The sequence below is a fragment of the Canis lupus genome, chromosome X, assembly GCF_011100685.1.
Source record: "Canis lupus familiaris isolate Mischka breed German Shepherd chromosome X, alternate assembly UU_Cfam_GSD_1.0, whole genome shotgun sequence".
Taxonomy (NCBI): domain Eukaryota; kingdom Metazoa; phylum Chordata; class Mammalia; order Carnivora; family Canidae; genus Canis; species Canis lupus.
In genome coordinates this window covers 121,172,875-121,186,038 of record NC_049260.1, presented here as the reverse complement: position 1 = coordinate 121,186,038, position 13,164 = coordinate 121,172,875, and the positions used below count along the sequence as shown (strand labels likewise).

General features: G+C 48.6%; 1 protein-coding gene across 1 annotated transcript; it reads right to left on the bottom strand.

Annotated features, from left to right (window-relative positions):
• Positions 1-5,599: 5,599 nt before the first annotated feature.
• LOC102156856 (melanoma-associated antigen 10-like) lies at positions 5,600-9,666 on the bottom strand. Its single transcript, XM_038586650.1, has 4 exons — positions 9,569-9,666; positions 7,708-7,774; positions 7,345-7,442; positions 5,600-6,763 (listed from the first exon to the last, which is right to left on the bottom strand). Exons 2-4 carry the CDS (start codon positions 7,761-7,763, stop codon positions 5,850-5,852), a joined length of 1,068 nt encoding a protein of 355 aa, XP_038442578.1. The 5' UTR covers positions 7,764-7,774; positions 9,569-9,666; the 3' UTR covers positions 5,600-5,849.
• Positions 9,667-13,164: the final 3,498 nt, after the last annotated feature.

Sequence of the window (13,164 nt, the reverse complement as noted above, 5' to 3'; positions counted from 1 at the left end):
GCTCTCGGGTACCCGGATGTGCCAGGCCTGCCGCACCCGCCGCCACCATCCGGCCCCGTCCCGCTCCTCCGCGGCCTTCCCGGGCTCACCGTGGGCCCTGACCTCCGCCGGGTCCCTTCTGTCCCCCTCAGGGTCCATCCCTCGCCTCCCCTTAGCCCCTGGACCCTCCCCTCCCCCCTCAGCGTCTGCTCCCGCCACACCAGGCCCCAGTCTCCCGGGTACCCGGATGTGCCAGGCCTGCCGCACCTGCCGCCTCCATCTGGCCCCATCCCGCTCCCCCGCAGCCTTCCCGGGCTGACGTTTCTGAAGTCCCGAGTCCCTCCATCATCCCTCCATATCCTCACCAGGAGGACCCGGGTCCATGCTCTGTCCATCTGAAGGACACCCTGCTTCTGAATCCAAGGGCCGTCAGTCTCTGGGGAAACCTGGATGTGGAAATCTGGCTGTGCTGCCCCCCTCCCCGCGGTTCCCCCTCCCAGCACAGGGGCCATGCAGGCCTGACATCGCTGATGGCCTTCTGCTGGGGTTCCCTCTGTCCTCCCTCCGGGTTCATCCCTTGCCTTCCCTCCCGATACCCGCAGGACCCTCACCTCTCCTGCCTGAACATCTGCTCCTGCCACCAGGCCCACAGGCTCTCTGGGACCTGGATGCAGAAGTCACACTTGACCTTGTCCCCATGCAGCCCTGGGGTCTTTTGGGCTGACCCTGGGGCCTGACCCCTGTGAGGTCCCCTCTGTCCTCCCTGCATCATGGACATTTTCCACTTAGGTAAAGGGCGTTAGGACGGATTCATGGAAAGCTACCTCCTGGACCCAAAGTTGTCCTTGCTCTGTTTTTCATGAGTACTTTTAGTTACTGCAGAGCTTCCAGCTGCCTGATGCAAGGTTAGAGGAAGTAAATATTGAATTCTGGTGGACCTATGCTCAGCCTTAACAACGATGTCAGGAACAGAGTATTAAAAAGTAATCCAAAATGATAAAAAAAAAAAAAAGTAACCCAAAATGGCATATATATGCCTGTACTCAACCAGAAATCCACCTATCAGAGGAATTTTTCCATGTTTCCTTAAAAATTGCATACATACATACATATACATATGCATATGTGAATCAAGTTGCTGTAGGCTCATTCACTGACACAGAAGGTGGAGCATGCCCCCTGCCTGGGCCTTCCACCTTCATGGATAAAACTCACAGTTCTCCAATTGCTCACGTACCCTAGAATTCCAAGGGAAACTAATATTGAGGGTATCACCATGGACGTCTCTTCCCAAGTCCAAACACCATCTTGGAGGTGGGGATGCTCTCGACAAGATGGTCCACGGTGCTTCCTTCCTAGGAAACATGGTCTATCAAGAGATTCCCCAGCCCATGCACACGCCTTCTCCTGCACTGGAGCCCACCCTTCCTCACCAGTTGAATAAGAAAAAGCGCCATCTCCACAGGATGCCCACCCACCCCGCAAACATGTGCACCTTGGGCCAGTCCTGGTGACACAGGCCAGCCATCATGCCACAGCACGTAACTCGTGCCTCTGCTACGCCACGACCTCAGAAGCCCCCGGAGGCCTCCCAACCAGGGACACTATCGTTACACAGTAGGTGCTCAACCAAACGCGACTACATGATTTGTTATGACAACTGACTTTATCGCTGGGAGGAGTTTCTGAGGCCACATTTGCCTTGGAATTCTTTGAACTTTATCAAGCATCTCTTGTGTGACACCTACTTCCAAATACTTCCAAATACAGGACCACGTCTAGTTTTCAAATGATTCTGTAATCTCAGCGGGGACGATTCGCTTTATGCATTTAATGGCCAGAGGCTACTACAGAGTAAGGTTCTGTGTCGGGGGAGAGAAGGTGATTCCTACCTGTTCTACGCGGACCAGTGATGACTCATTAGCGGGCCAGGTCCAAGAGGTAGACAGAAGAACACGAGGGGAAAACCAGGGGAAGGCGCTGTCATTCGGGAAAGTGCTAAGTCTGGAAACATTGCCAGCACCTGGGCAGCCAGTTCCCGAAGACCTCTGGGGCTCAGACAGAAGAACTCTAGGTTAACGAGCCCACAGACAAAATCCTGTTTGATTCTCATTATCACCTGCCTTCCTTAGCCCGGGTCTTGGAACCTTCGCCACCGCATCCTTCCTTTTGTCACCTGGGAGACACCACGCTGTCCTCACTCCTGATGTAGGAGTCAGAAAGCTGGCCACAGGCTGGGCGGGGAGGGGACAGCATGGACTCGACATGGCTTCGCACCAGGGTTCTAGTCTCTGCCTCGTCACTTACCAGCCATGTGATCCTGGGAAAAGGACCAACCCTGAGAGCCTCGGGATTGTCACCTGTGAAGTACGTGGTTTGGAGCCGCCCCGCCCCGCTGGACGGCAGGAATGTGTGTCGGGGATGGGAAGCACCTTGCACGGCGCCTGGCATATATTGGAACCTGGATGAACAGCAGCTATGTTGAATGCTATCCTGTCCTGACCCCGGGGCCTCCCACGCTCTCCTCTGGGATAGGTTTTGTTAGCCCGGCCAGAGTTAGAGTACCTGCAGCTCAACCTGACCTGGAACAGCTAATCGGCCAGAGAGGGTGCTTCAAATGAAACTCAATCCATTTTCTAAATCAGGGGCCGTATGTGGGCTATAGGAGGCTATGTGTGGAACTCGGGTGCGGGGAGTTGTCCCAGCTGGATACAACACAGAGGTGCGACAAGCCTACAGTTCGAGTCAAAGACTGACTCCTTCCCTCCCTCCCGGCTGCTCTTGCACCCAAACACTGCTTTCCTTCAATTCTCCCCACCCAAACCTCAACTTTACTGACTTACAGCTGTCCTGATGGCACTCTAGAGAACCAAATTAAAATGTCTTTTTGATGCCGTGGGCTCTGACTTTCCGTGGTCAGGAACAAGAGAGTTAGTCGAGAGTCTTCTGGGCTCCTTCAAAGGAATATGGGACTGTATTTCCCCAGAAATCCTTGCACATGATGCATATAAAACACCTAGTTCAGCAATGCCTGGGTGGCTCAGCGGTAGAGCGTCTCCCTTTGTTCCAGGTTGTGAACCTGGAGTCCTGGGATCGAGTCCTGGATCAGGCTCCCTGCATGGAGCCTGCTTCTCCCTCTGCCTGTGTCTCTGCCATCTCTCTCTCTCTGTGTCTCTCATGAAGAAATAAACAAAATCTTAAAAAAAAAAACCACCTCGTCTGTGCACTGTGTTCCACTGCACCAGGACAAGAGTGTAGTGCTTCCTATCTACGTCAGTTAGAGATTCTTTTCTGGTTTAACCACTAATCATAAAGAAAGAATCAAACACCCTGCTAAGTTGAGTTTTGTATTCCTGGCTCCTCTTTCAATCCTAAGACACAGTGTGTGTGAATCTGGCTGCTGGCTCCCCTCAACTTCACTATAATTAACTCCTACAAAAGGAATCACAGTTTTGCACAATTCCAAACTTCCCAGGCTTGACACATCTACATTTGATTATTACCTGTACACCCCCCCCTTTGTCATCCCTTCTTTTATTTCTTATTTAGGAGTTAGAAATTATCTCACTATTGTCCTGATACGTTTGCTGCTCCTAGACTTTATAATTGTATGGAATGTGGCGGGGGGGGGGGTGTCTTGTGTATGCTAGCATCCTCACCATTTACACCAGGCCTTCTAAACAGTCAGTACCTAATTAATGAATGGGGAATAAAATAACCCTGGAGCAGGGGTCTTATTTATTAAGATTTAATATCTGAGACACTTTTGAATTAGTCAAGTATATCCTGGTATATATTTTTTAATTGAAGTATAGTTAACATACAATGTTATATTAGTTTCAGTTATATAATCATAGTGATTCAACAATTCTATTTTTAACTTTAAAAATTTTTTGTGGACCCTCCATATTGTTTTCCAGAGTAGAACTACCCTATGATCTAGCAACTACATACTAGGTGTTTATCAAAAGAACACAAAAATAATAATTCAAAGGGATAAACGTACCTCAATGTTTATAAGAGAATTATCTACAATAGCCAAATTACAGAAACAGCTCAAATGTCCATCAACTGATGAATGTATAAAGAACTTGTGGTGTATACACACAGACACACAGACACACACACACACACACAATCACACAGAATATCTCAGCCATCAAAAAGAATGAAATCTTGCCATTTGCAATGACATGGGTGGAACTAGAGTGTATTATGTTAAGTAAAATAGTCTGTTAGAGAAAGACAAATACCATATGATTTCACTCAAATGTGGAATCTAAGAAACAAAAATTGATAAAAGGAAAAAGGGAGAGAAAGGCAAACCAAGAAATAGACCCTTAACTTTGGAGAACTAAAGGTTTTTGGAGGGGAGGTGGGTAGGGGAATGGGTGAAATGAGTGATGGAGATTAAGGTGTCCACTTGTCCTGTTGAGCATCAGTGTTGTATAAAAGTGTTGAATCACTAAATTGTACACCTGAAATTACACTGTATGTTAACTGGAATTTAAGTAAAAACATTTAAAAACCCAATCCTATACATTATTCCATATTCACCATGATAAATACAGCTTTTAATTTTATAGAATGATACACTCCAAGGGAGAACAGAAAGCAATAATTAACTAAATTTTACTTTTTCTATTTCTTTTTTTTACAGGGGGGAAGGCCAGGGGGAGAAGGAGAGAGAGAATCTCAAGCAGACTCCGTGCCCAGCACATGAGCCTGACACAGGGTTTGATCTCACAACCCTGAGATCATGATCTGAGCCAAAATCAGGAGTCCAACACTTAACCAACTGAACCATCCAGGTGCCCCATTTGTTTCTCTATTTCTTGACTCCATCTGTTTTATTGCTGACTTCTTTCACATTTTTAAGGAAACTTCTTTTCCAATGCTATGTTATCTTGTTCCACATCTCAAAGTGAGACGGAAGGTTTCCTAATTTGTTTTACAAAATAGCAAAACACAGAAAATCTTCAAATCAGCAAGGGAAAAACAACTTGTTATGAGGAACTCCCATAACACTATCAACTGATTTTTCAGCAAAAACTTTGCAGGGCAGATGAGAGTGGCACAATATACCCAAAGTGTTGAAAGAAAAAAGAAACCTGGGATCCCTGGGTGGCGCAGCGGTTTGGCGCCTGCCTTTGGCCCAGGGCGCGATCCTGGAGACCCGGGATCGAATCCCACGTCGGGCTCCCGGTGCATGGAGCCTGCTTCTCCCTCTGCCTGTGTCTCTGCGCCTCTCTCTCTCTGTGACTATCATAAATAAATAAAAATTTTAAAAAAAAGGTAAAAAAAAAAAAGAAAAAAGAAACCTTCCAACCAAGATACTCTTCCCAGCAAAGTCATGGCTCAGAATTGAAGGAAAGATAAATGGTTTTCCAGACAAGCACAAGGTCAAGATGTTCATCACCACTGAACTGGCCAGAAATGTTATAGGGATTTCCTTAAGAAAGCACACTAATTAGTAACAAGAAAACATATGAAAGTATAAATCTCACCAGTAAAATTAAATGTATAGTAAAGGTAGTGGATTAATTGCTTATAAAGCTAGTATGAAAGTTAAAGACAAAAGAAATAAATATAACTAAGTATAAAACACACAAGATACTTATTAAATGGAGTAACAATATATTTGTGACTAATGTCATTTATAAACTTAGTACTTGATGTTAATTAAATCTTCCATTAATAGGAGCAACATTTGAAAAATGCCAAAAGGAGGAAATTCCAAATCATTCTTATGGAACAAGCACACAAAGATGTTATACACCCAACCCCACCACCACCACCAAACCCAATTCTGCCTCTTTACCACTTATACCAGTGACTGCTTTCTTCAAACACAAAATGAAATAACTGCCTCAGACTTCCCTTGGAGCAAGAGAAGCTGCTGGATATGGCCCTAAAACGGACCCTGGTCCTGGCCCTCCCACTACATCCCTGGCTGCAACCCTGGCTTGGGATCGCACTTCCTCATCTCTCAAGGCTTCCTCATACCAGACAGGAAAGGCACTAGGGATGGTATCATTGACCTTGGCCAAAAACTCTAAGATTTTCATCTTGCTGGTTTCAGCATGGGCCCTGGAACCCCACAGGAACTCGTAGCAGGCAGGGTCGCTGCCCGCCACCTGCCAGTACTCCAGGTAGCCTTCCTGCACCCAGATTTTGGTGAGGAGCTCCCTGGGCTCCCCATAGATGAAGTGCTCCTGACTATCGTACACCCCCATGACTCCCAGCACTTCCCAGACATCCTCCTCAGGGGCACAGTTGCCATCCATAAAGATCACACCAAGGATATTTATCAAGAGGCCAGTCTTGGGCACACTCTGCTCACTGCTTGGCATCTCATTGCAGGTGAGGCCCAGGGCAGTAACTAAGACATAGGCATGATCACTGGAATCCACTTCCCTCACATCAACACCAAAGACCAATTGCATGCACTCAAAGGCTTGGCTGAAGATCACAGGGAAGAGCTCCTGGTAATCTTGGCTGACAGTTTTCAGCATTTCTGCCTGTGTGGTCAGCTCCTTTGTTCTATACTTGAGAAGCAGGAATGCCACCAGGTCAGCTACCTTATCATCTATGGCATCTTCAAGTAAGAGCACAGTTTCTGGCAGGGCCTGCAAAGTGTTTGGCTCCTCCTCTTCTTGGCTTCTGGAACCCTGATCTGATCTGATTGATGGAGTGACTTCCATGGCAGTGGGGGAGGAGCAGGCTCTCTGAGGACTCTGGAGAAGACCTGGTGATCCAGAAGCAGCAGAAATCTTTGTAGTGCCTGAGATCAGAAAGTAACAGAAGGAAGAGGAAGAGGAGAAATAGGAAGAGGAGGATGAGAAGGAAGAAGAGAAAGAGAAAGGGGAGGAATAGGAGGAGAAGAAGGAGGTTGCATTCTCCTTAGCTTCAGGAACCTGTGTCCCCAAAAGACCCTATGTCACACTTTGGGACTAAAGGTGCTCTTCAAGCATGTGACACCAACACTTTGGAGTGGGAATCATGATTACTGTTGGCAAGAGTATGCACAGGAGGGGGGTGATGGGACCTATGGGCTTGCGGGAGAGAGGGAGCATGAGGGGTCTCAGCTGAGAAACACATCCTTGGTGACTCTAACCTTTGTTAGATGCCTTTGCATCTCAGGAATCTCCCCTTTAGGGGTGCTCTAGAGTCTCAAAGGGGTCTCTCCTCTTGGGAGGCCTGTCCCCTGAGAACCTGAAGAAAGAAGTGAGCCAGTTCCTCGTGCAGCCAGCAGGGTCTGAGGTTCTGGGACTGACAATGAGCTTTGGTGGGCTTGGGTGCTGTAGGGTCCCCTCTGTTCTGGGATGGGGAAACCCCTGGCTCCACATTAGAGCATCACCTCACCTTGACTCCTGGCATTGCCCGGTCCTCCTCGGCTCTTTGACCTGAGAATGCATGTCTTACACTGAGGCCAAGGCCCTATTACCCAATTCCTGGATCCCCTGTAAAAGGGAGGGAAAGGGCATGTGAAAGTGCAGACTGCGAGCACAGCCCTACACCCCAAGTGCTGACAGGAGGGCTGGGCCAGACTCTGTGAGGTCCCCAAAAATTCAGTCTAGATAGTCCCCTCCATGCTCATTCAGAAGACCCACCTTTCCCCTGACAGGATGTGAACCCCTTCCTTCTGCCGGCCTGAGACAAAACTCTCAGAACAAGACCTCTGATACTGAACAAAAGGAAGTGAGGGGAAGCCACATCTGGACATACCTGCAAAGGTTTTTCAGGGGGAACAGCAAGGGGCAGCCAAGCACTGTGGAGTCCATCTGTCCTGGGACTGGGGGCGGGGGGGGAATGCATGCTCTGTCCCTATGTTGATGCATAGCAGGGCTTCCCTCTCTTATCCTGAGGCCGCTCTCTTTAAATGAAAGTCTCACATTTATGTGAGACCAAAGATGGAAGAGAGGGAGCACCACAGCTTTAGGTCCTCCCATGGCTGACAGAAATGGGCAGGAAGGGCTGAGGTTTCATGTATTCTTACATGGATTTACCCAGTCCTTTCTCATGGTCCTCACTGTCTCCTGATAAAGCCTGGGCCCTTTCCATCTGTTCACCACAGTACAGCCCTCTATGCTGAACCCTCACTTCCCTCAGATGCTTAAGCAGGAACTCAGTTAACACATTGGCAACCCCTCCCTGATTCCTGCCTGGGACCTGCTGGGGCTGACAGCTGTGACCCGATTCTGAGAGCCCCCTCTATTCTGGGGTCAAGGGTCCCCTCAGTCCTACCTTGGGGTCTTCACCCTGACTCCTGGCAGGACATAGGCTGTCCTCTCTCCTGACTTGTCATCCTGCTCCTTACACCAGGACTCCTGACTCTCTGAGACCCAGATGTGGAAATCTGGACTCCCTACATGTCCCTGTCTCCACCTCTCCCGACCAGGAACTTTCCTGGACTGACTCTGTTTTGGGGTCCAGGGTCCCTCAAACCTTCCTCTGCATCTTCACCAGGAATCCCAGCAGGACCTGGACCCTCCCCTCTGACTACTTGAGGCCCTACTCCTGACAACAGGCCCTTAGTCTCTCAGAGACCAGGATGTGGAACTGGCCAGATTGGCCGCATGTCCCCATCCCATCCAGGAGCCTTCCTAGACAGACACTGGGACCTAACCTCTGTGTGGTCGCCTCTGTCCTCCTTCAGGGTTCATACTTTGACTCCAATTAGCTCCTGGGCCCTTTCCTCTGACCACCTGAGGTTTGATCCTTACATGAGGCCCTTATTCTGAGACCCGGATGCGGAAGTCTGGACTCACCCTGTGTTCCTATCCCCCCGCAACGGACCTTCCCAGGACTGACTCCACTGGCGTGCAGGGTCTACCCCTCATCCTCCCTCTGCATCCTCGCCGGGAATCCCGGCAGCACCCGGGGCCCTCCCCTGTGCCCACTTGTCCAAGGCCCTGCACCTGAAGCCAGGGGCCCCCAGTCTCTCGGGAGACCCGGATGTGGAAGTCTGGCCGCCCGGCGGCCCGCCCGAAGGCAGGTCCCCAGCCTGCCCAGGGGGCCTCCCAGGCCTCCCATCCCTGGCGACCTCCTGCCAGGTCCCCTCTGTCCTGGGCTCCAGGGCCCCCGCCCCCACAGGCACTCCCTGTGCCCCTCCCCCCCTCAGGCCCTGGCAAACCTCCCTCCGGATGGGCTCCTGAGCTCCCTGGGCTCGGGTCCCCCCCCCCCCCCCCCCCCCCCGAGGCGCATTTCCCCGGGGGCCGCGTGTGTCCGGCCTCCCCAGGGCGGCCCCCCAGCCCCGAGGCGGGGGCCCAGTGCCTCTCTCTCTCTCTCTCTCTCTCTCTCTCTCTCGGGGAGGGCGGGCCGTGGGTTGAGGCATGATGGTGGGGTGGGGGACCCCGGGGGACCCCCGCAGTTCTCCCTCAGGTCCTCACCCCGCTCCGGGGAGGGCCGGGTCCCGTCCTGCCTCCGGGGACCCGAGGCCACTGCCCCAGGCCCCGGCATCCAGGCCTCAGCTCGACGCCGCGGCCCCGCCTTCCCCCCCTCCCCCCGTCGTCTCTCGGGGTTACCAGCATGGCCGCCTGGCTCCCGGAGGCCCCCCGCCATCCTCCGGGCCCCCTCCCGGGGCTACCTGCTCGCCTGGCTGCTGCTAGGCCCGCGCATGGCCTCCTTTCCTCCGCTGGGGACCCCAATCCCGCCTCCCAGCCTAAGTCTCTCCACTCTCTCAGATCTCCGAGGCGGAAGTCGGCCCACGTCACATCCGGACCCGGTTGCGGGCTAACAGCATGTAGCGCAGAGATGGGTTCCGGGGTGTGATAGGTGGAGGGAGTGGAGGGAGGGAAGGGCGGGGGTCCATCTGTCCTCTTTGGGGTCCTCACCTTGACTCTAGCAGGGTTGGGCCCCTGCCCCCTGCACACCTTGGAGTCTGTAAGCTTCACATCATGGCTCTCACTCCCCAAGTTCCCTGGGGAGATGGAGAGTGAGTGAGTATATTTTCCTACATGCAAACGTTAAGACATACTTTTAGCATGTAATACCTGCCTTATTCATTTTACACTGTTAAAACCCAAGTCTGGGCACCATTCCTACTGAGATGAACACAACTCTCTCAGATTTGAAACAAGACTGAGATACCAAATTGGACAAATCTATTCACTGAAGACAGCCTGAAGGCAGTGACTTCAACCTTGAAAACAGGAAACTGAGGAAAGCTACATGGACACTGGGGAAAAGACATGAAATAAAATTTTCCCTGGTAGTGGCCAATAACAGTGATTTTCATAGAGAAGTTCATAAGGGAAATTTTAGGAGGAAAGTGGATTATTCACATTTTCACAGAAACATAAATACATCAATATTACCTTGGAGAGATTTTAGGTAAGACATACAAAAACTACTTGTATTAATGGTGAATGAAGGGTGGGAGATAACATAATGAACCACTAAAATGGGTGGTCTTGGGGGAAGTTTTGTTGGAAACACTCTTCCTGTCATGTGACCCACCGGAATTAAACCGTTGGGTTGTGAAGAGCAGAGGTCAGTCTGTTTAAAATGGCTCTTTAGAGGTGGTAAAGAAATGTCCCTTTTCTCCAACCAAAGCATCTTGATGTCCTCAAACCCACCCCTCCACACCCACCACGGAGGTGTCAGGATTGTGCTTTGTTATGTCTATGCTGTGTCTTGGCCTACTCAGCACCACCCCTATCCAAGGACAGGTTGGGATAGCTCTTAGCAATGTCTAAGGCTCTTCCCCAGGGCTACCATTGGCTAGAGGAGAGCCTTGCTTACCAATCAAACCCTAGGAGTGTGGCTTCTCATTGTCCTAGAAGTAGGTCACAGCCCTGGGTAGACCACTGGGAAATTTTGACAAGGCAAAGGTGACCAGGAAACCACAAATCCCTAGCAAAGTTGTAGAACAACCAACCCCAAGCATCAAAAGGAGGAAAAAGAGGAAGATGCCCTCTAACTCAGATTCAGACACAGTCAGTGTCAAGGTGATACGACCACACCCAAGCTCTTTCCCTTACTCTTTAAAACCTCCCCCAAACTCCTACCCTGTTCTTGCCTGGAAGACCCTCTCCTCAGCCTGCTCTCCTTCTCATGAAGCCCTTGTTCCCATCCACCCCCCCATCATCTTTCCTGAAACCATTGTCCTGTTCTCACCTTGTTGTCATTCCAGGTGCCCAAGACAACTTCAAGGGAGTTCAATAATAAAAAATCCTTTCCAAAAATTCCCACTCCTTCAAGAAAACCTAACAATGCTAGAAGGCTAACACTATGAGGTCTTTATAATAAGCCAAATGTGGGACTGAATCAAAATGAGCCAGGGCAGGACTAAAAGCACGGATAAATTCACCCCTTTAAGAGATGACCTGGACAGCCAGTAGCTTCAGAGGGAGGCCAGAGACCTCAAAACTACCTGTGAAGTCTCCAAAGTCTGACCCCTGAGAAATGCCCAGTGGTTTAGAAGACAAATCTTGCATCTACAGGATATGCCAATAATGATGATTAAAATCAACTAATTGTGAAAAGATGTGTGTGTGCACATGTGTGTGTTCATGAATTCTCTGAATGTGGAGAGGAAAGAAGGAAAGAAGGAAATAAGCAAATATATGAAAAGGGAGAAAGGTGGAGTCCTACAGAGTTGGGAGTCAGATCAGAGAGTCTACAGTAAGCCATATATGGAAGATAAGGACTGGGTGAGGTGATGAGCACTGAAAAAAAAATAACAACAACAAAAAAAACATTATATTTTATCCCATGGGCAAGGAGGAAAAGGGCTTGTTGTTTCTGTTTGTGTGTCTTGGGGGAGCATGGCACAATGTCAAGGCATAGATTGCAAGAACTTATATATAGAATGATATGTATGGGTGGCAGTGAATCCCCCAAAAGGCAGACAAATACATCACATCTAGGTCACTTACATCGTAGTCGTTTAAAATTTTTTTTTACACTTTCAAAATGATGAATTTTATATTATGTGAATTTGTTATAAAGAAAAATTTACAGCATCTAAAAAAGGGGGGGGGGGAGGAAATATATAGCCATGGTAGAAAACTTGAGAAATATATGAGTAAAAAGAAGAAAATCATCCTTAAATTTGTAATCTGTGCAATTACCATGGTTAATGTTTAGTTTTATTCTGGACACACGCAACCTATATATGTGTACGCATATATACTTATGCGTAAAAACCACCTATAGACAGGGACCATAAGGGAAAGGAGGGAAACTGAGTGGGGAAAAATTAAAGAGGAAGACAAACCATGAGAGACTCTGAACTCTGGGAAACAGGGTTGCGGAAGGGCCACTGAGGAGGGCACATGATGAAATGAGCACTGGGTGTCATACTATATGTTGGCAAATTGAATTTAAATAAAATATTTATTTATTTTTTTAATACTAAATTAATTTTTTATTGGTGTTCAGTTTGCCAACATACAGAAAAACACCCAGTGCTCATCCCGTCAAGTGCCCCCCTCAGTGCCCATCACCCATTCACCCCACCCCCCGCCCTCCTCCCCTTCCACCACCCCTAGTTCGTTTCCCAGAGTTAGGAGTCTTTATGTTCTGTCTCCCTTTCTGATATTTCCTACCCATTTCTTCTCCCTTCCCTTCTATTCCCTTTCACTATTATCTATATTCCCCAAATGAATGAGACCATATAATGTTTGTCCTTCTCCGATTGACTTATTTCACTCAGCATAATACCCTCCAGTTCCATCCACATTGAAGCAAATGGTGGGTAAAATTTTTTTTTTGTATTTCACTCTATGCTGTAAGCAACTGAAGGCCCTCAAAATAACCAAAAACCTTATACTACTGAAAATCAATATTAGTACTCCCCAGCATTAACATCATAGTGTTTGGACACTCAAATCTAACACCAATTAGGTCATTTTTTTTTTTGCTAAGAAATTTGAATTAAATAGTAGCCCTCCAAAGGCAGGGCAATTGGAGTGGTTCACACCCAGTGCAGGCAATAAACTGCAGACAACTTTTAAAATTAAATTTATAAAATTGAGATCATTGTAGATTCACATGCAATCATAAATAATAAAAGGAGATTCTTTGTACCCTTTATCCAGTTCCACTAATGGTAACTTAATATAAATTGTGGTAGTATAGTATCAAAACTGGGATATTGACATAAATACAGAATATTTCCATCATTTCAAGAATCCCTCATATTGCCCACTTATGGACACATCCACTTCCTTCCTATCT

What these genes read in the sequence shown, in the direction of transcription:
- LOC102156856 (XM_038586650.1), bottom strand. Translation starts at nt 7,763, where the DNA reads ATGGACTCCACAGTGCTTGGCTGCCCCTTGCTGTTCCCCCTGAAAAAC. An exon ending in CCCCTGAAAAACCTTTGCAG is followed by an intron (nt 7,443 to 7,707) that starts GTATGTCCAGAT and finishes TCCCTTTTACAG; the next exon opens with GGGATCCAGGAATTGGGTAA. An exon ending in GGGCAATGCCAGGAGTCAAG is followed by an intron (nt 6,764 to 7,344) that starts GTGAGGTGATGC and finishes TTCTGATCTCAG; the next exon opens with GCACTACAAAGATTTCTGCT.